Genomic DNA, 20,088 nt, shown 5'->3' on the forward strand with positions numbered 1-20,088 from the left:
GTCAGGCCCGAGACGAAGTCGAACCGTGCCAATATATCCTCCAAACACCGGCTTCAAGGACATGATCACTTTTATACAAGAGGTTACCAACATATTCAAATAATGATTGACATATTTTCATTAAAAAACGTTATTTAGATTAATTTATGAATACTATTTCATCCTTCCACAAGATATAGTCCCAACACAAATCTAGGGTTGCTACCCAAGCCGGCTGGTTGTTCATTCTATTGGTTCGGTTGCCAGAGACGCGACCCAGTCGTTCAGTCTTTTTGTTCTGTATTTATGGACACGACCCAGACATTCGTTCTAAATTTTCCATTGCCATACTGCTTGCTAGCTAGCCAACTACAACTAACTTAGAGTCACGTCAAACGTTAAAAAAAGAATAACAAAAGTAGCTGCATTTGTTTAAGCAGTTTTCTAGTGACATTTATTTGGATACACCCATAACAATGAGCTATTGAGGTGCTGTTTCGCCTGGCATAGAAAATATAATATCACTTCAGGACACTGTTATTCAGAGGAGCTAGCCAACAACACAGCTAACACAATCACTTCAAATCAAATTTATTTATATAGCCCTTCTTACATCAGCTGATATCTCAAAGTGCTGTACAGAAACCCAGCCTAAAACCCCAAACAGCAAGCAATGCAGGTGTAGAATCACGGTGGCTAGGAAAAACTCAGGGGTCAGGAGACACTGTGGCCCCATCCGATGATACCCCCGGACAGGGCCAAACAGGAAGGATATAACCCCACCCACTTTGCCAAAGCACAGCCCCCACACCACTAGAGGGATATCTTCAACCACCAACTTACCATCCTGAGACAAGGCCGAGTATAGCCCACAAAGATCTCCGCCACGGCACAACCCAAGGGGGGGCGCCAACCCAGACAGGAAGATCGCGTCAGTGACTCAACCCACTCAAGTGATGCACCCCTCCTAGGGACGGCATGAAAGAGCACCAGTAAGCCAGTGACTCAGCCCCTGTAATAGGGTTGGAGGCAGAGAATCCCAGTGGAGAGAGGGGAACCGGCCAGGCAGAGACAGCAAGGGCGGTTCGTTGCTCCAGAGCCTTTCCGTTCACCTTCACACTCCTGGGCCAGACTACACTCAATCATATGATCCACTGAAGAGTCTTCAGTAAAGACTTAAAGGTTGAGACCGAGTCTGCGTCTCTCACATGGGTAGGCAGACCATTCCATAAAAATGGAGCTCTATAGGAGAAAGCCCTGCCTCCAGCTGTTTGCTTAGAAATTCTAGGGACAATGAGGAGGCCTGCGTCTTGTGACCGTGGCGTACGTGTAGGTATGTACGGCAGGACCAAATCGGAAAGATAGGTAGGAGCAAGCCCATGTAATGCTTTGTAGGTTAGCAGTAAAACCTTGAAATCAGCCCTTGCCTTAACAGGAAGCCAGTGTAGGGAGGCTAGCACTGGAGTAATATGAGCAAATGTTTTGGTTCTAGTCAGGATTCTAGCAGCCGTATTTAGCACTAACTGAAGTTTATTTTGTGCTTTATCCGGGTAGCCGGAAAGTAGAGCATTGCAGTAGTCTAACCTAGAAGTAACAAAAGCATGGATACATTTTTCTGCATAATTTTTGGACAGAAAGTTTCTGATTTTTGCAATGTTACGTAGATGGAAAAAATCTGTCCTTGAAACAGTCTTGATATGTTGGTCAAAAGAGAGATCAGGGTCCAGAGTAACGCCGAGCTTCAAACACTGAAGCTGTAAAGACTGCAAACTAGCTGCACTTCGTTTTGTTTGACCTTTTTTCAATTGACATTTCTTTGTACAGTGTCTTTGGAAAGAACTCAAACCCCTTGACTTTTTCCACATTTTGTTACGTTACAGCTTTACCCCATAATGACAAAGCAAATACAGGTTTTTAGATATTTTTGCAAATTTATAAAAAATGAAAAACAGAAATACCTTATTTACATTAAGTATTCAGACCCTTTGCTATGAGACTCGAAATTGAGCTCAGGTGCATCCTGTTTCAGTTGGTCATCCTTGAGATGTTTCTACACCTGTGGTAAATTCAATTGATTGGACATGATTTGGAAAGGCAGACACCTGTCTTTATAAGGTCTCACAGTTGACAGTGCATGTCAGAGCAAAAACCAAGCCATGAGATCGAAGGAATTGTCTGTAGAGCTCTGAGAGCTTCTGCAGCATTGAAGGTCCCAAAGAACACAGTGGCCTCCATCATTCTTAAATAGAAGAAGTTTGGAACCACCAAGACTCTCCCTAGAGCTGGCCACCCGGCCAAACTGAGCAATCGGGGGAGAAGGGCCTTGGTCAGGGAGGTGACCAAGAACCAGATGGTCACTCTGACAGAGCTGTAGAGTTCCTCCGTGGAGATAGGAGAACCTTCCAGAAGGACAACCATCTCTGCAGCACTCCAAAAATTAGGCCTTTATGGTAGAGTGGCCAGACGGAAGCCACTCCTCAGTAAAAGGCACATGACAGCCCGCTTGGAGTTTGCCAAAAGGCACCTAAAGACTCTCAGACCATTAGAAACAAGATTCTCTGGTCTGATGAAACCAAGAGAGATCCTAGATGAAAACCTGTACCAGAGCGCTCAGGACATCAGACCAACAGGACCACCTTCCAACAGGACAACGACCCTAAGCACAGCCAAGACAACGCAGGAACGGTTTTGGTACAAGTCTCTGAATGTCCTTGAGTGGCCCAGCCAGTGCCCGGACTTGAACCCGATCTAACATCTCTGGAAAGACCTGAAAATAGCTGGTCAGTGACGCTCCCCATCCAACCTGACAGAGCTTGAGAGGATCTGCAGAGAAGAATGAGAGAAACTCTCCAAATACAGGTATGCGAAGTTTGTAGCATCATACCCAAGAAGACTCGATGCTGTAATCGCTGCCAAAGGTGCTTTAACAAAGTACTGAGTTTTCCATCGATCCATGTTTAAAACACACAATATACTTGCACTGAAGCTGCTCAACAACTACATCACATTAGTCATCTAACAGACTCACATCCAGAGCGACACACAAAAGCAACCAGGGCCATCCTCCCCTCAGCAGCCACCCTGGTTGCTTCTGTGTGTCGCTCTGGGTGGGAGTCGGTTAGATGATTAATGTGATGTAGCTGTTGAGCAGCTTCACTGCAAGTATACTGTATGTTTTAAACATAAAAAAAAAAAATATATATATATATTGCCATTTTAACGTCATAGATTTAGCCGGTGGTAAATTATTGAAATAACACCTGCTGGAATGCGCTTTTATCCAATCAGCATTCAGGATTAGACTCACCTGTTGTATAAAGATTGAACAAACGACAGGTAACTGCTAAAATAAAGGAAACATCAACATAAAGTGTATTAATAGGGTGTTGGGCTCTCACGAGCCACCAGAGCCGCCAGAACAGCTTCAATGCGCCTTGGCATATATTCTACAAGTGTCTGGAACTCTATTGGAGGGATGTGACACCATTCTGTACAGCCACTGCAGACATCAGATTGACCATGCAGAGCTTTTAAGCAGGATGGGATGTTTTAATTGCTTAACTACCTCAGGAACCACACCTGTGTGGAAGCACCTGCTTTCAACATACTTTGCATTACTCATTTACTCAAGTGCTTCCATTATTTTGGCAGTTACCTGTACATATAATAGCAGGTGTTACTGTATGTGGACAAAAGGCAGAAGCACAATTACATTTCTTGGAAACCCAGTAGTTTTGATAATAGTCTACAGTAAAAGGACCTTGCAGTCTGGTAAACCCGGGTTAGGCACATTCATCCTATGACTTCATTGCTGGAAATCTGAAGGCAGTCATTGAGAACAGAATTGTTGTTGAGTACAATTCTGAGCAGTCCTGTGGCTTTCCATATCATCTAGACACAATCAGGCCAAGCCAAAGTTAGTCATACTAATACTCTGTATTACCCTTGTCTGTGTTGAAGGAGGGTATTATCCGCCTACACAGTCATGCTGTCAGTTCCTACGCTTTATACCACAGGATGTTGGTGGCACCTTAGTTGGGGAGGACATGCTCATGGTAATGGCTGGGGCAGAATGAGTCGAATGGTATCAAATAAATCAAACGCATGGTTTGATGCCATTCCATTCGCTCCGTTCAAGCCATTATTATGAGCCATTTTCCCCTCAGCAGCCTCCACTGTTTCACACAATAAGACAAGAGACAAACAGCCACCAAAACATTTGTGATGTAATGTACTGTGATGTAATATACTGTGATGTAATGTACTGTGATGTAATGTAATGTAAGGGAAGTAAGAGGTGCAGTCAAGGTGAATTTTGACTTGAGGTCCTAGGGGCACCAGTCATTTATAGGAAACAAGAGGAATAACCTTGAGGGGAAGAAGATAAGCAGCTCGATCCTCAGTAAAGCGCCACTGTCATAGAAAGCAGTCACTTCCAATTATGTCATTATAAATATTCACACCCTGCAATCGTACTCTGTCCTCACAAAGCTATGAGATGGAAGAGGTTACTCTGATCCTGTGCTTGATATACAGCCTTTGACATTGGCCACATGTAAATGCCAGAAGTGGTGAGAAAAATGAAATGAAATTGAGACAATAGCTAGGTTTGCATCCAATTGGCAATAGATTTTCATGCGAATATTCAAAAATCTGCATAAAGATTTTTTTTTTTTTCACCTGTGGTGTGTTTCCACCAAACTGACTCGTTGCAGATAAAAGTCAGCTTCAATTGTCATGTACCAAATAAAAATGTAAAGTTCAATGTGTTTCCATTGTATTTACAACTCTAGCGATAGTTTTGTCACAAAAAACTGTTGCATTAAATAGCAAATGTGTCTACTCTGGTCTTGGCATGTGCACACTAGCCAACAGCTTGTAGATACAGTGCGGGTAGGCTGTGCGGGTAGGCTAGTCAACATGTTAAGATTATTATGGATAAGAACGAGAATATTTGTGTTTATCAAATGGCAGTCAAGCATCAATACCATCTCATCAGAATAAGACCCTTGGTATTCATTGAAAGCAGCATCAAACTCATCACCGTGCACTTTCACCACCCTGTGAAGTTCATCATAACTTATTTCATCTGTAGCCTAATAAACTGCATGGTTTCCCCAGTTGTAGTGGGAGAAGTGGTGACTATATACCATATCATCACGTGATGATACTTCGATATGATGGTTATTATATCAATATTTGCGCATAAAGGCCTTCCACTGCCATTTTGTGCGTGGTACATTTTACCAGCAGAAAAAGAAAGCCCCAATGTTGAACTAACAAATGATCTGTTAGCATTTATAAAATTGTACTGGAACTTCCTGTTTCCATCACAGCTGGTTTTTTTTTAAATACGGTCTGACTTTACTCATGTAAACATTGTGGATGGAAATGTGGTTAGAGACACTGTATGAACCGAAATTGACTAAAGCAAAAGAATTCCAATCTCAATGTAAGGAAGTTAATGAAGCTTACGTGGTCAGTGCTACTGTTACAGAGGGTAGGCCTATCTACTGCATTCGAATTTGAGGCCTATCTACTGCATTCTAATTTGAGGCCTATCTACTGCATTCTAATTTGAGGCGTATCTACTGCATTCGAATTTGAGGCCTATCTACTGCATTCGAATTTGAGGCCTATCTACTGCATTTGAATTTGAGGCCTATCTACTGCATTCGAATTTGAGGCCTATCTACTGCATTCGAATTTGAGGCCTATCTACTGCATTCTAATTTGAGGCCTATCTATTGCATTCTAATTTGAGGCCTATCTACGGCATTCTAATTTGAGGCCTATCTACTGCATTTGAATTTGAGGCCAGCTACTGCATTTGAATTTGAGGCCTATCTACTGCATTCGAATTTGAGGCCTATCTACTGCATTCTAATTTGAGGCCTATCTACTGCATTCGAATTTGAGGCCTATCTATTGCATTCGAATTTGAGGCCTATCTACTGAGACATATCTACTAATTTGAGACATAGCTATTCTAATTTGATTCCTGAAATTGTGTTTTTTTATCCGACCTAGTTCTCCAAGGCTTCCACTGGCATTTATAAAGCTACCATCAGTGACGACAGAGGAAAGGATCAGTCCCAAATTGAAATATCTGGCCATGGTAAATATTATTATCAAAATTATACCATGTTGTATGTGAAATATATTGTCTTACTGTGAACATACTTTGAATGTAATTTTGTTCTATCAACATCTCTCTTACAGCTTTTGATGAAATTATCAACAAGCTTTCTAAACTTGCTGGTAGGTACTAATATCTTCAAGTTTAGCTTGCTTGATTGCCACTTCCCTTCTTTAGTATACTTAGCATATCTTAGCATGCTTTAACATACTTTAGCATACTTTTAAAAACTCATTTCAGTTTATTCTACTCATTATTCAACCAGGGCAATAAATCAGTTGGACTTGATTGTTAGATTACAGATAATGTGTTCCTCACACAGTTCTGTGGTTTTTCTCAGTGCAGCTAAATCAGTGCAGCAAAACTAATGAGGCGGATTACACAGCCAGTGGGCATATCAAGGGTCTTGTTACTCTACCCTCATGAACTGGGCTGAAGTAACACATCTGTACCTGTCGTCCTAGCCTGAAATCATATCCCCATTACAGCATTTGTTGTGCTGATTTCCAATTCCCTGCACTGGCCAACCAATTAGTAAACCACAGCAAGTCACCAAGTTGTGTCTATCTAAGAAGATATATTATTAATTTAAGAGACGTATAGAACATATATGTCAGCATATGTACACTAAAGGACGCTTGGGTTTTCCTTTTCGCTCACCAGGATCCTCTGCAGCTGAGTTGGCAATTCACTGCACAGCAACAGGCATTCAGCTCCAATGCCACATGAAATACTACATAGAGGAGATGAAAATTCACTGGCTGCACGTGTAAGCATATGCTATGTATTTATTTATTTATTTTATTAAATTATGCAGAGAATTTGAAATTATGGAAATGTTCATGTAAATATAATCCACACAAGGTTTTATCCCAAGGCGTAACATGAGCTAGGCATGTAAACATGATTTTAGATTTTGTCTAAAATTGTGACTCTTTAGTAAAAATGTAAAACAACAGTGAGAGCAGAGCCTTTATTCACACACAAACAATACAAAACAAATATCAACTGTCACTAATGCTTTGTCCTAAGGAAATATTTAGTAGGCCTACCTAACAGAATAGCTACAGGATAATAATAAAAAACACTTGTGGGAAGTCATCGGTTACAGCAGCTTGTGTAAGGCAAACCAGTTTCAGCTAACCATGCGTGGGTCTTCTAATCCCTGTATGAACATTTTGAAGTAGCTGCTTCGGGTTTTTCTTTCTTCTGGCGTGCATGGTATAGACAAGGGGAGCATGTTTCACAGCACGGCAACAATTTCACACGCAATGACTGAACAAAGCTCACCATTTCCCATGATTCCTCACAAATTTGAGCTTGGCAAATTCCAGGTCCTCCCTGCCTGCCAAGAGGGCCATGGCACATAAATAACATAATGATGATGCTCAAATGGTCCAGAAAGGCAACTGCAGCTGGTCATTATTTGATAAACTACTAGAAAATGACACTTATTATGAGAGAAATTAGGAAATTCTACCATTTTCATTAGAATCAATCACAATTTCATGTTATGTTTGTATGATCCTAATTAGGTCCTCATTGAGCTACCTGTGAATTAGAGTTTATACAATTTTTCATTGACTCCTCTTTAGGGGCCTACTCAATCCAACACAATGGATACCTTCAATAGCAGTGTTTTTTCAATCCCAAAACAATAATTATTATGCTCCATCTGTTCCTCCCCTTTACCATTCCAGGGAAAGGAAACTCTCTCACTCTGAGAAGGTGCGTATTGGAGGTACCCCAGCAATGGCCACTATGGAGATCATTGAACCCACAGACAGGGATAAGGGTCTTTACCACATCCAGATAATAGATACGGATAAGACCTATACTCGCACCATCGACCTCTCTGGACACGGTAAGCCAGATGATATAGACAGTATATATGCCGTCGTACTTCTACTTTAACAACCTACTTCTCCTTCGGTCTTGCAAATAGCATAACACACGAACGTAGTGATATTAGCACATTCAGCATGTATGAACCTCAAGAACAATACCAGGATAATGGTAACCTGTAAATTATACACCTGATCAATTGAGTTCATCATTTTAGATATTCACATTCATTCGTATGCATTGGATTCCCAGACCAGTCTTCATTAGTGTGTGTACCTAACATCTAAATGTTGAAAAAAACGGAGGTTGTATATCATTACCATTTTTTCTGGCAGTATATGAATGAGGTGGAGTCTTCAGCTGGACCACAGTAATGAGAACACTGCGCATCTTTATCAAAATGACCAACTACTAATAACTGTTGTAGTTTTTATCATACCACCTTCAACTATTGGCCACTCTACTGTTGTCCTGCCACAGTCTTAGAATAACCCACGCAGTGTCCAGTTTCACACTGACTTCTACATTTATAATACAAAGAAAAGGGCATCTCTGCAGCTGGGTACACAGAAGCAAGCAGCATATTTAGGCTAATCCGGTGGATGAAATAACAGGAACAACAATATCAAAGGTGCAATCCTGGCTCAGACTTCAGTTAGTCAACAGACTGTTTGATGACAAACATAATCAAGGGCTGGTCCCTGACAGGTCATGCGATGTGTGGGCTGGAAACAGTAATGAGTGAGCGAGGATGAGCTATTTCAGGCAAAACAGAACAACATTACAATAATGAGGTACGATATGTTTCTGCTGTTATGTCTCCAAGACAAGTACCAGTAAGAACGGCAATAGAAAGAAAGTAGGTTACTCCATCTACACTTCAACATTGGTTTTGTATGGTGTAACATTAATTATAAACCAGGTGGTTTGAGCCCTGAATGCTGATTGGCTGACAGCCGTGGTATATCAGACCGTATACCACGGGTATGACAAAAAGTGTATTTTAACTGCTCTAATTACATTGGTAACCAGTTTACAATAACAATAAGGCACCTCAGGGGTTTGTGATATATTGCCAATATATATATATTTATTTATTTATTTATTTAACATTTATTTAACCAGGTAGGCCAGTTGAGAACAAGTTCTCATTTACAACTGCGACCTGGCCAAGATAAAGCAAAGCAGTGCGACACAAACAACAAAACAGAGTTACACATGGAATAAACAAACGTACAGTCAATAACACAATAGAAAAGTCTACATACAGTGTGTGCAAATGAGGTAAGAGTAGGGAGGTAAGGCAATAAATAGGCCATAGTGGCGAAATAATTACAATTTAGCATTAACACTGGAGTGACAGATGTGCAGAAGATGAATGTGCAAGTAGAGATACTGGGGTGCAAAGGAGCAAAAAATAAATAACAATATGAGGATGAGGTAGTTTGGTGGGCTATTTACAGATGGGCTATGTACAGGTGCAATGATCTGTAAGCTGCTCTGACAGCTGATGCTTAAAGTTAGAGAGGGAGATATGAGTCTCCAGCTTCAGTGATTTTTGCAATTCGTTCCAGTCATTGGCAGCAGGGAACTGGAAGGAAAGGCGGCCAAAGGAGGAATTGACTTTGGGGGTGACCAATGAAATATACCTGCTGGAGCGCGTGCTACGGGTGGGTGCTGCTATGGTGACCAGTGAGCTGAGATAAGGAGCGGGTTTTACCTAGCAAAGACTTAGAAATGACCTGGAGCCAGTGGGTTTGGCAAGGAATATGAAGCGAGGACCAGCCAATGAGAGCATACAGGTCGGGTGGGTCTTTGGTGACAAAACGGATGGCACTGTGATAGACTGCATCCAATTTGCTGAGTAGTGTTGGAGGCTATTTTGTAAATGACATCGCCGAAGTCATGGATCGGTAGGATAATCAGTTTTACGAGGGGATGTTTGGCAGCATGAGTGAAGGATCCTTTGTTGCGAAATAGGAAGCCAATTCTAATGTGAGTCTGGAAGGAGAGTTTACAGTCTAACCAGACACCTAGGTATTTGTAGTTGCCCACTTATTCTAAGTCAGAACCGTCCAGAGTAGTGATGCTGGACGGGCGGGCAGGTGCGGGCAGCGATCGGTTGAAGAGCATGCACTTAGTTTTACTCGCATTTAATAGCAGTTGTAGGCGACGGAAGGAGAGTTGTATGGCATTGAACCTCATCTGGAGGTTAGTTAACACACACATAGTTAGCCAGAAGTATACAGAATAGTGTCGTCTGCGTAGAGGTGGATCAGAGAGTCACCAGCAGCAAGAGCGACATCATTGATGTATACAGAGAAAAGAGTCGGCCCGAGAATTGAACCCTGTGGCACCCCCATAGAGACTGCCAGAGGTCCGCACAACAGGCCCTCCGATTTGACACACTGAACTCTGTCTGAGAAGTAGTTGGTGAACCAGACGAGGCAGTCATTTGAGAAACCAAGGCTGTTGAGTCTGCCGATAAGAATGCGATGATTGACCGAGTCGAAAGCCTTGGCCAGGTCAATGAATATGGCTGCACGGTATTGCACAGCTAAAGGCTGTGTCCAGGCACTCCGCATTGCATCGTGCATAATTAACTATAATAAATAATAAATAATGTAATTAGAGCGGTTTAATTATTACATGCATGAAAAGCCAATATTTTCTTTCTTTTTCACAGCCTACGATAAAGCCTTTGCGGAATTCACAACTCTCAAGTAAGATTATCACGTCATAATTCTGTTCAGTGTATTCATTTCTGTGTTATTTCATGCACATGTATGCAGGTCAATAATACTATATACATTTAATGTTCTATACAGCTAAAACACAGCTTGAATTCCTACATAGTGTTAATGTATTGTGGTAATGCAGAGCATGTGTATGGAGTCACAGTCTTGGGGTGAAATATATCAAGCCTCACTGTGCTAATGAACTCACTGCCATTTTTCTCTTGTTTTCCAGGGTGGAAGCATATGCTGAAGCCAGTGAGTACATTCTCTTGTCATAATGCTAGATTGTGGCTCTGTGGGAATTTTCTGATTCGGACAATATTGTGATTATATAATATCTTCATTTTTAGACCGTGGCAAAGTGCTGGGCGGTCTCCCTGATGTTGTTACCATCATGGAGAAGAAGGTAATTTACCTTTTATTTTGCAATTTAATACAATGATGGGAATATATTTAACATTAGAACAGGTAACCAGACATGGTTTAACACATTGCGAAGGTCAGTGTCAACTATCATAACCAGATGAACGCAGCTGATGTCCACTGTAACCTACTGTTGCATTATACACAGCACCAGTGGTGGGAAAAGTACCCAATTGTCATACTTGAGTCAAAGTAATTGAAAACTACTCAAGCAAAATACTACTTGAGAAAAAGTAAAAAGTTTTGATTTTAAATGTAATTACTAAAATATACTTAAGTATCAAAAGTATAAGTTTAACTAATTTCAAATTCTTTATATTAAGCAAACCAGATGGCACCATTTTCTTGTTTATTTATTATTTATGGATAGCCAGGGGCATGTGTTTAGTGAGTCCTCCAGATCAGAGGCAGTAGAGATGACCAGGGAAGTTCTCTTGATAAGTGCGTGAATTGGACCATTTTCCTGTTCTGCTAAGCATTCAAAATGTAGAGTACTTTTGGGTGTCAGGGAAAATGTATGGAGTAAAAAGTATATCATTTTCCTTAAGAATGTAGTAAAAGTTGTCAAATTGAAATAGTAAAGTACAGATACCCAATACAACTACTTAAGAGGTACTCTAAAGTATTTTTACATAAGTACTTTACAGCACTGCACAGCAATGGAAAATCACCCTTAGGTGGAAGATTGTTATATTGCATTTCACAGCACCTCATGTCAGATTTCATACAGCATATGATATATTGCGGGAAAAACATAAACTGGGGTCCTTATGAAACACATGCAGCGTGATGTATATGATAGGAATATTGTGTAGACATGTCATAGAGGTATATGGTTTGCATAATGGCAGAATAGAGCTACTTGTAAAGGTCACTGTAACTGCACCTCTCTCCAAAGTGACTACACACGCTTGTTTGTAGTGTGATTGGTTATTTTACCTTGGGGCTGCAAGAGGGGAGAGACTAGGGATTTAACAAGACACGATAAGCATAGTAAACTCTGATTAAATCAAACAACAGCACTCCAACATTCCATCTTCTTCTGTTATATCTGTGTTGGTAACCAACGGTGTTTCAATTCCTTTGCCCTGCTTGGTAGACACTGAGTTTGACCTGCACAGTGTGCGGTGACCCCAAACCTCAAGTCACCTGGTTAAAAAATGGTGCAGAGGTGTATACCGATGACCAGTACTTGGTGTCCCTCGAGTCCGGGAAGTTCGCCAGTCTCACCATCAAGCGTGTGTCCCTGGAAGACTGTGGCAGGTATACTATGACGGTGCAGAACAAATATGGAGGAGAGTCCGTGGATATCATTGTGAGCGCCTACAAGCATGGAGACACGATTCCACAGGCCAAACCAACGCTAACGCCCAAGTCCATCATCCCACCTAAACGTCCTATTGATATCCCAGGTCCCAAGGTTGTCACCCCTGCCCCTTCCCCAGCTCCTTCCCATGTCTCTTCTCCAGCCGGTGCCAAGTCCCCCACCTCTCCTAAGGGACTGAAGTCTCCCACCCCAGCTCGTAGCATGAAGTCCCCTACCCCAACAAAGAGAAAGTAAACAACCGAAGCACTTCAATTCCAAAGAGAGACAAGACAATGAAAAGTGATTGATCTTTTTGCATGAGTCATGAAATATAACTTTATTTAAAGCTAGAATCCTTTATTGAAACAATAACATAGCAACACCCCGCCTCTGTTTTGGTAAAAAGCTATGGGATGGGCCTGGTTATACAGTGTTAAAACAAGCTTTTGGGTTTTGATAGGTTATGACAGTTAAACTAATATCATGAGGCATTTATAATTTATTTTCATCGAGAATCAGGTATATATCATTAATTTACAAGTCCAAAAATGTATGTTGCATTAGAAGGCACATTCAGCTTAGTAAACCTTGATGACAACCCCCCCAGTGAAAAATGAGAGATATCTAGTCTTAATGTTGGAATCCTTAGAATGAACTTGTCTCTGTCTCACTTTGGGCGCTTTGGTAAAAATTGACCAGCTTTGATGTTTAGTTTATTACATCTCTGTTTTAAAAGCTGCACTTTCAATTAGCTGGTGCAATGTTGAGGTATTGGCTGTCCCTACGGATGGATAACCCCAAAGTGCTGGACCTCCACTTAGCCCACAGCGGCAGGCGCGGCGATTCTAGTCACTGTCCCCAATAAATCACGTTACCCTTCTCGCCGCCGCATGTCTCCGCCTGCTTTTGTGCTAATAAAAAGGAGCAAAAATCACTTCTCACTGTGTGGTCCCTGAGCTGTTTACTGTTGGGTTCCAGCATACACTCACCCAAGGTGTCTGAATGCAGTCGCAATGTAAAATATGTAAGCGATTAGAGTGGCTATAGGCCGATCTGAATCACATCAGCACTTTTCACTACCTCTTTGCCCACTTTCATTTTCAACTCCACAAATCAATTCATGTATATGGAGCACCTATGGCTGTTTGCCCACTGACAACTTGCCATCAGATTCCCCACTATTCAATAGGAGTTGTTAATCAAGTATCTCCACAAGGATATTGTTAATAAATCACAATCACATGTCCAGTTTTGGCAGGAATGGAATTCACTTTATTCATGTTGTGTACTCCTAACCTAATTGAGTATGTTCAATTCAAAAAGCCAAATATGAGTGCAAGCCAATTAATTATTTGCATCATACACTTTCTGGGTTGTGTGCTTTTTCCGAGTTCATAGTTGATAAACTGTTTCAGCTTGACATACTTCAAAGCCCTATTCTGTCAAAAAGTTCATTTTCAACGGCACAGTTTTTTCTCATTTCAGTGATAAACTGGCTCCAGTAATGATTACACTGGAGTTGGGATTTGATTGGAATAATTAAAATGGAGGAAATTGGTCTTATTTAGCTTTTGAAATCATTCTACATGTGACTTGAATTAAATCACACATATTTAATCACTGAACATTATTTCCTATATAAATCATAGTTTTCCATAGCAACTTATATCAATCAACTCAGTACGTATTGTAGTTCCCCTCTTATCACTCAAAAGTTGTCCCCTGAGAAATGCTCATAATATTGATTATTGCTACTCGCAAACGGGCTAAATGGACAAGCTGAAGAACTGTATTTTCTAAATCCCATCAATAACCTAAATGTGCATTTCAAGTCAAATACAGTATAATATTGTAGCCATTCCTTGAAATAAAGTTTTGAATAGCTATTTCATTACACATGACCACATGGTGACACTGGTGCTTCATACAGTCACAGCCCATGTACAACCACTAAACCCGATAGGAGCCACCAGTCAAGACACTGAATCATGTGGCTTACTTTTATACATCGATTTGCTGTGGGTGGATGAATTACAAAACGACATTGTGGACAAATTACCACCCCAAATACACACAAAAGCAAGGGATTTATGTAATTGCTGCTCCCAAAGGGGCTATTCAACAAACGTGAAGATAAGCACATTAAATCATAAATGTTTAAATCATACATTTTTACATTTGGAATGGTTATTTTTTTCAACAGACACAATCATCAAACACAAGTGATTGCTGACCAAAAATATGGGAATATGGGAATTATCTATAAGAATTGTGGGTAGCACTTTATTCTTAATGGTTCCGCTTAAATTGGTATTTACCAAGTGTTTACTAGGAAAGTATGTGTTAACACTGGGTTGTTTCTGGGTCATTTTACAACACAATTGGTAACTACCTGTAACGAAACAGTGCTGGGTCAAAAACAAATATATAATCCATGTTATTCATGTATAATTACAATTTTATTATGTATTTTCTTAATTTTATTTAAATCAAGTAAATACCTGGTCCTTCCTGTACCATACAATTTGGTGCTACTAAATTGTTTTGATGACTGGTCATTATCAATGATTTCAAAATGGCCATATGTGTTCTTTGACTTAATATCCCAAAACAAAGAGAGCATATCTACTGTAGTAACTTATATTGAGTCTGTGATACAGTTCGGTTTAGAACAGAAGTATCTCTTGGTTCTCGGCACATGAGAGTAAAGAAAATAGGATTTGAGATTACTTTGAAGTAGAAACTGCCATTGTTATCATTGGAGGCATTTTTCACTTTCAGATAAAGTGAGTGTGGGTGATATCCCTTTGATGATATGCTAACTTTCTCTATACAGAACAAAGGAATGCTGCCAACAGTCTTTCATAAATACAACAGCAAAACGACAAACTATTTTGAAATGATAAGTCTTAATATTGTGAACTTGACCAGATTTTTTTTGATCTGACATGTAAAGTCATAGCTAATTCTATGCCTTGCTTTGCTTTGCTGCATACGTCAATGTATTGTATTTAAACGTGAAATTGATTTATTGTATTGTATTGTTCACCTGCCCACGGGGGAGTTGGCTGTACTGTGTGTAGTCATCACAGGGAATGACTATGTGGTCAGTAAATCTGGTTTGGAATATGGCCAGGACACCAGGGTTAATACCTTTTTCCTTCTACGATAAGTGTCCCAGAACCTTTTTTAATATCCATAGTGATGGATAGATACAGACAATGGAGGATTTAGGCCCTCGTCTTGGCACATGCCAGGAAAGACATCAGTGTTATTTGATAGAAGTAACTGGCTTACAGAACTGATACTCTATAAAGAAGATAAATCATATCAGTGTTAATTTTGTAATGCTGCACACGTCTGGAACATAGCCCCCTGGGCACAGACGTCAGTTCATAGTCTAATCCACGTTAGATATCATTGAAATTATGTGGAAACAACGTTGATTCAACCAATGGAAGGTTACTTTCTCACACCGTGCAATTTTACTTAAACATATTTTGTGTTATAGGACAAGTACATAATTTCACAGATATTTTATAAAATAGACAGAAATTGTCAACTTCTGGTCAACGCCCATGAAGGCCTGAATCACACAGTCTCCTCTGAACAGTTGATATTGAGATGTGTCTGTTATTTGAATTCTGTGAACCATTTATTTGGCTGCAATTTCTGAGGATGGTAACTTTAATGAACGTATCCTCTGCAGCAGAAGTAACTCTGGGTCTTCCATTCCTATGGCGGTCCTCATGAGAGCCAGTTTCATCATAGCAGTTGATGGTTTTTGCGACTGGGCTTGAAGAAACTTTCAAAGTCCTTGAAATTTTCCACATTGACTGACCTTCGTGTCTTAAAGTAATGATGGACTGTCATTTCTCTTTGCTTATTTGAGCTGTTCTTCCCATAATATGGACTTGGTCTTTTACCAAATAGGGATATATTCTGTATAACCCCCGTACCTTGTCACAACAGAACTGATTGGCTCAAACGCATTAAGAAGGAAAGAAATTCCACAAATTAACTTTTAAAAAGGCACACCTGTTAATTGAAATGCATTCCAGGTGACTACCTCATGAAGCTGGTTGAGAGAATGTCAAGAGTGTGCAAAGCTGTTATCAAGGCAAAGGGTGGCTATTTGAAGAATCTCAAATGTAAACTATATTTTGATTTGTTTAACACTTTTTTGGTTACTACATGATTCCATATGTGTTTTTATTTCATAGTTTTGATGTCTTCACTATTATTCTACAATGTAGAAAATAGCAAAAATTAAGAAAAACCCTTGAATGAGTGGGTGTTCAAAACTTTTGACCAGTAGTGTACTTCCAAGGTGATTTAATGACAGTCCAGGGAGGATGGCAATCACATTATACTTTTTGAAGCTGGTCCACTCTGCACCGTGAAATGACATGGCAGGGCCTCTGCATACTAAAGTCTCACAGTCCATTAGAGGCATATAAACTCAGCAAAAAAAGAAATGTCCTCTCACTGTCAACTGCGTTTATTTTCAGCAAACTTAACATGTGTAATATTTGTATGAACATAACAAGTTTCAACAACTGAGACATAAACTGAACAAGTTCCACAGACATGTGAGTAACAGAAATGGAATAATGTGTCGCTGAACAAAGGGGGGGTCAAAATCAAAAGTAACAGTCAGTATCTGGTGTGACCACCAGCTGCATTAAGTACTGCAGTGCATTTCCTCCTCATGGACTGCACCAGATTTGCCAGTTCTTGCTGTGAGATGTTACCCCACTCTTCCACCAAGGCACCTGCAAGTTCCTGCGACATTTCTGGGGCGAATGACCCTAGCCCTCACCCTCCGATCCAACAGGTCACAGACGTGCTCAATGGGATTGAGATCAGGGCTCTTCGCTGGCCATGGCAGAACACTGACATTCCTGTCTTGGAGGAAATCACGCACAGAACGAGCAGTATGGCTGGTGGCATTGTCATGCTGGAGGGTCATGTCAGGATGAGCCTGCAGGAAGGGTACCACATGAGGGAGGAGGATGTCTTCCCTGTAACGCACAGCATTGAGATTGCCTGCAATGACAACAAGCTCAGTCCGTTGATGCTGTGACACACCGACCCAGACCATGACGGACCTCCAAATCGATCCCGCTCCAGAGTACAGGCCTCGGTGTAACACTCATTCCTTCGACGATAAACGCAAATCCAACCATCACCCCTGATGAGACAAAACTGCGACTCGTCAGTGAAGAGCACTTTTTGCCAGTCCTGTCTGGTCCAGAGACGGTGGGTTTGTGCCCATAGGCGACATTGTTGCCGGTGATGTCTGGTGAGGACCTGCCTTACAGCAGGCCTACAAACCCTCAGTCCAGCCTCTCTCAGCTTATTGCGGACAGTTTGAGGACTGATGGAGGGATTGTGCGTTCCTGGTGTAACTCGAGCAGTTGTTGTTGCCATTCTGTACCTGTCCCGCAGGTGTGATGTTCGGATGTACCGATCCTGTGCAGGTGTTGTTACATGTGGTCTGCCGCTGCGAGGACGATCAGCTGTCCGTCCTGTCTCCCTGTAGCGCTGTCTTACAGTACGAACATTGCAGCATGCCTAAGGCACGTTCACACAGATGAGCAGGGACCCTGGGCATCTTTCTTTTGGTGTTTTTCAGAGTCAGTAGAAAGGCCTCATTAGTGTACTACGTTTTCATAACTGTGACCTTAATTACCTACCGTCTGTAAGCTGTTAGTGTCTTAACGACCGTTCCACAGGTGCATGTTCATTAATTGTTTATCGTTCATTGAACAAGCATGGAAACAGTGTTTAAACCATTTACAATGAAGATCTGTGAAGTATTTTGGATTTTTACGTATTATCTTTGAAAGACAGGGTCCTGAAAAAGGGACATTTCTTTTTTTACTGAGTTTAGTTCATACACTACCCCCCCAGCGGTGTCATGCACCAACATGTTGATGGCCAAAGTCAGTATCTTTGCATTTATTCTTTGTAAATCTTGTATATATTTATTTTTAAATGTATCAAGTTGAGGGACTTTTGACCAGTTTCAATGAGTGCTCAGAGTGACACATCTGCACTCTCCTTAATACCAATAGACACTGGCACACTACCTAACAATGGGATGTTTTCGCATCAGTTTGTTGTCTTTGCTGAACGTTACTGTTCAAGACAATATATTGACCGAAGCAGAGTTGACTGATGCAGGGATGCAGACGAAGGTACTTGGATTCTGTTCAGTCTTGAGGTGGCGCATCGCCTCACTGTTTTGACAGAGGTAATGTACTGTTAACATGCCAGAACATCACATCAACCGTTGTGAAAGCTCATCGGAAACCAGAAACGTTGATGCTTTGTATTAACATAAGAGGATCATGTCAGGTTGCTATAAATGCCCTCTTTCAGACCACTTCAAGTGAGTTATTACCAAAATTATTTTATAATTAGATTTTTGTCAACAACATGTCAGGAATTTCAAGGGGTGCAGGGACACTTGGTGCTTGGGGTGGCTTTGTGGTCATACCCACAAATTACATGTTTGATGTTGTTAATAGAGACCTACTTCATTGGAATATTTTTGGCGGGGTTTCTTATTTCCAAAGCTGAAATTGAGCTGTGCTTTGCATACCTGGACATGCTGTTACCTCTCTATGAGTCAAGGTCATCGTAGTTCAACTCACCAAAGTTTTCTTTGAGGTGAATCACTGGCGAGTTCCCTGTTGCATTTCAAACCAATTTAAATGATTCAACAGCGCTTCAATGGTGCACACCCCTCACCCATTCAAGTGGATTTGATCCCTGCATGCTAATGGAAATATGCCAGCAAGCAGTGACATGGCTCTAGTTCTTTGAGCTATGGCAAAATAGATTGAAGCTTCTTCCTCTGTATCAATGCATGGTTTCAAAAGTGATAAAATGGAAAGAATAAAAGGCCAAAATACAAAAATTCCCAATAGTTCAGTACACATGAATAATGGGTTGAATTTTGGGGATTCCTATTTAGTGTCTGGGATTGTTGAGAATAGACTGGGACCCTAATACACCCATACAGGTCCAGTCTACAGGATCAGACCTGGAACAATACTGACCTGGAACCATACTGACCTGGAACCATACTGACAAGTTGAGTAGCAAATCTTGATGAGTAATATTTTCGAAACGATTTCAGGTTAGGGATAGTCACAGAACACAAACAACACACACACACGCAATAACAGGAGAAGAGTTGAGACAATTATTAGATATCCTCTAGGGAAACTAGAATCAACATGTTCAAGTGAAGGTGACATAGTAAAACGAACACTATTGAGATGTTGCATCTGAAGTATTAGAGCTTTTGAATATCCCAAGGAAAAGCCAAGGTTTTATCTCATTAAGACATGCTCTGCATCTCATAATTAATTGGCCATATGGTCACCATGACAAGAACGATTCCTCTCTGCGAGATTATTTATAGGATTTACTTGTGCTCAGATTCTCAGTTGACCAATGATATTATATGGGAATGCTTTATACTGTTCCTGTGTGGTGTTGTAACTCTAGGGCACTCCTGTTTATAATGATGTGGTGTTGTGGTGACTGTTTCAGGAGGACATCAGATGAGTTCACTGTTCCTCAAACCTATAGTAGCCGATGTTACTGCATTTAACCAGTCTGAGGCATTTAACCACCATGAG

General features: G+C 40.8%; 1 protein-coding gene across 1 annotated transcript in view; it reads left to right on the top strand.

The window, feature by feature from the left end:
- The window catches only part of LOC139580439 (myomesin-2-like), a 38,355-nt gene extending 24,991 nt beyond the window's left edge, over positions 1-13,364 (top strand). The window contains exons 29-36 of the mRNA XM_071409110.1: positions 6,010-6,097; positions 6,202-6,240; positions 6,782-6,887; positions 7,819-7,982; positions 10,650-10,686; positions 10,934-10,956; positions 11,052-11,107; positions 12,224-13,364. Of these exons, the coding sequence (XP_071265211.1) occupies positions 6,010-6,097; positions 6,202-6,240; positions 6,782-6,887; positions 7,819-7,982; positions 10,650-10,686; positions 10,934-10,956; positions 11,052-11,107; positions 12,224-12,685 (975 nt within the window). The 3' untranslated portion in view covers positions 12,686-13,364. The remainder of the gene's footprint in view (positions 1-6,009; positions 6,098-6,201; positions 6,241-6,781; positions 6,888-7,818; positions 7,983-10,649; positions 10,687-10,933; positions 10,957-11,051; positions 11,108-12,223) is intronic.
- The last annotated feature ends 6,724 nt before the right edge of the window (positions 13,365-20,088 follow it).

Source organism: Salvelinus alpinus, chromosome 7, assembly GCF_045679555.1.
Source record: "Salvelinus alpinus chromosome 7, SLU_Salpinus.1, whole genome shotgun sequence".
Taxonomy (NCBI): domain Eukaryota; kingdom Metazoa; phylum Chordata; class Actinopteri; order Salmoniformes; family Salmonidae; genus Salvelinus; species Salvelinus alpinus.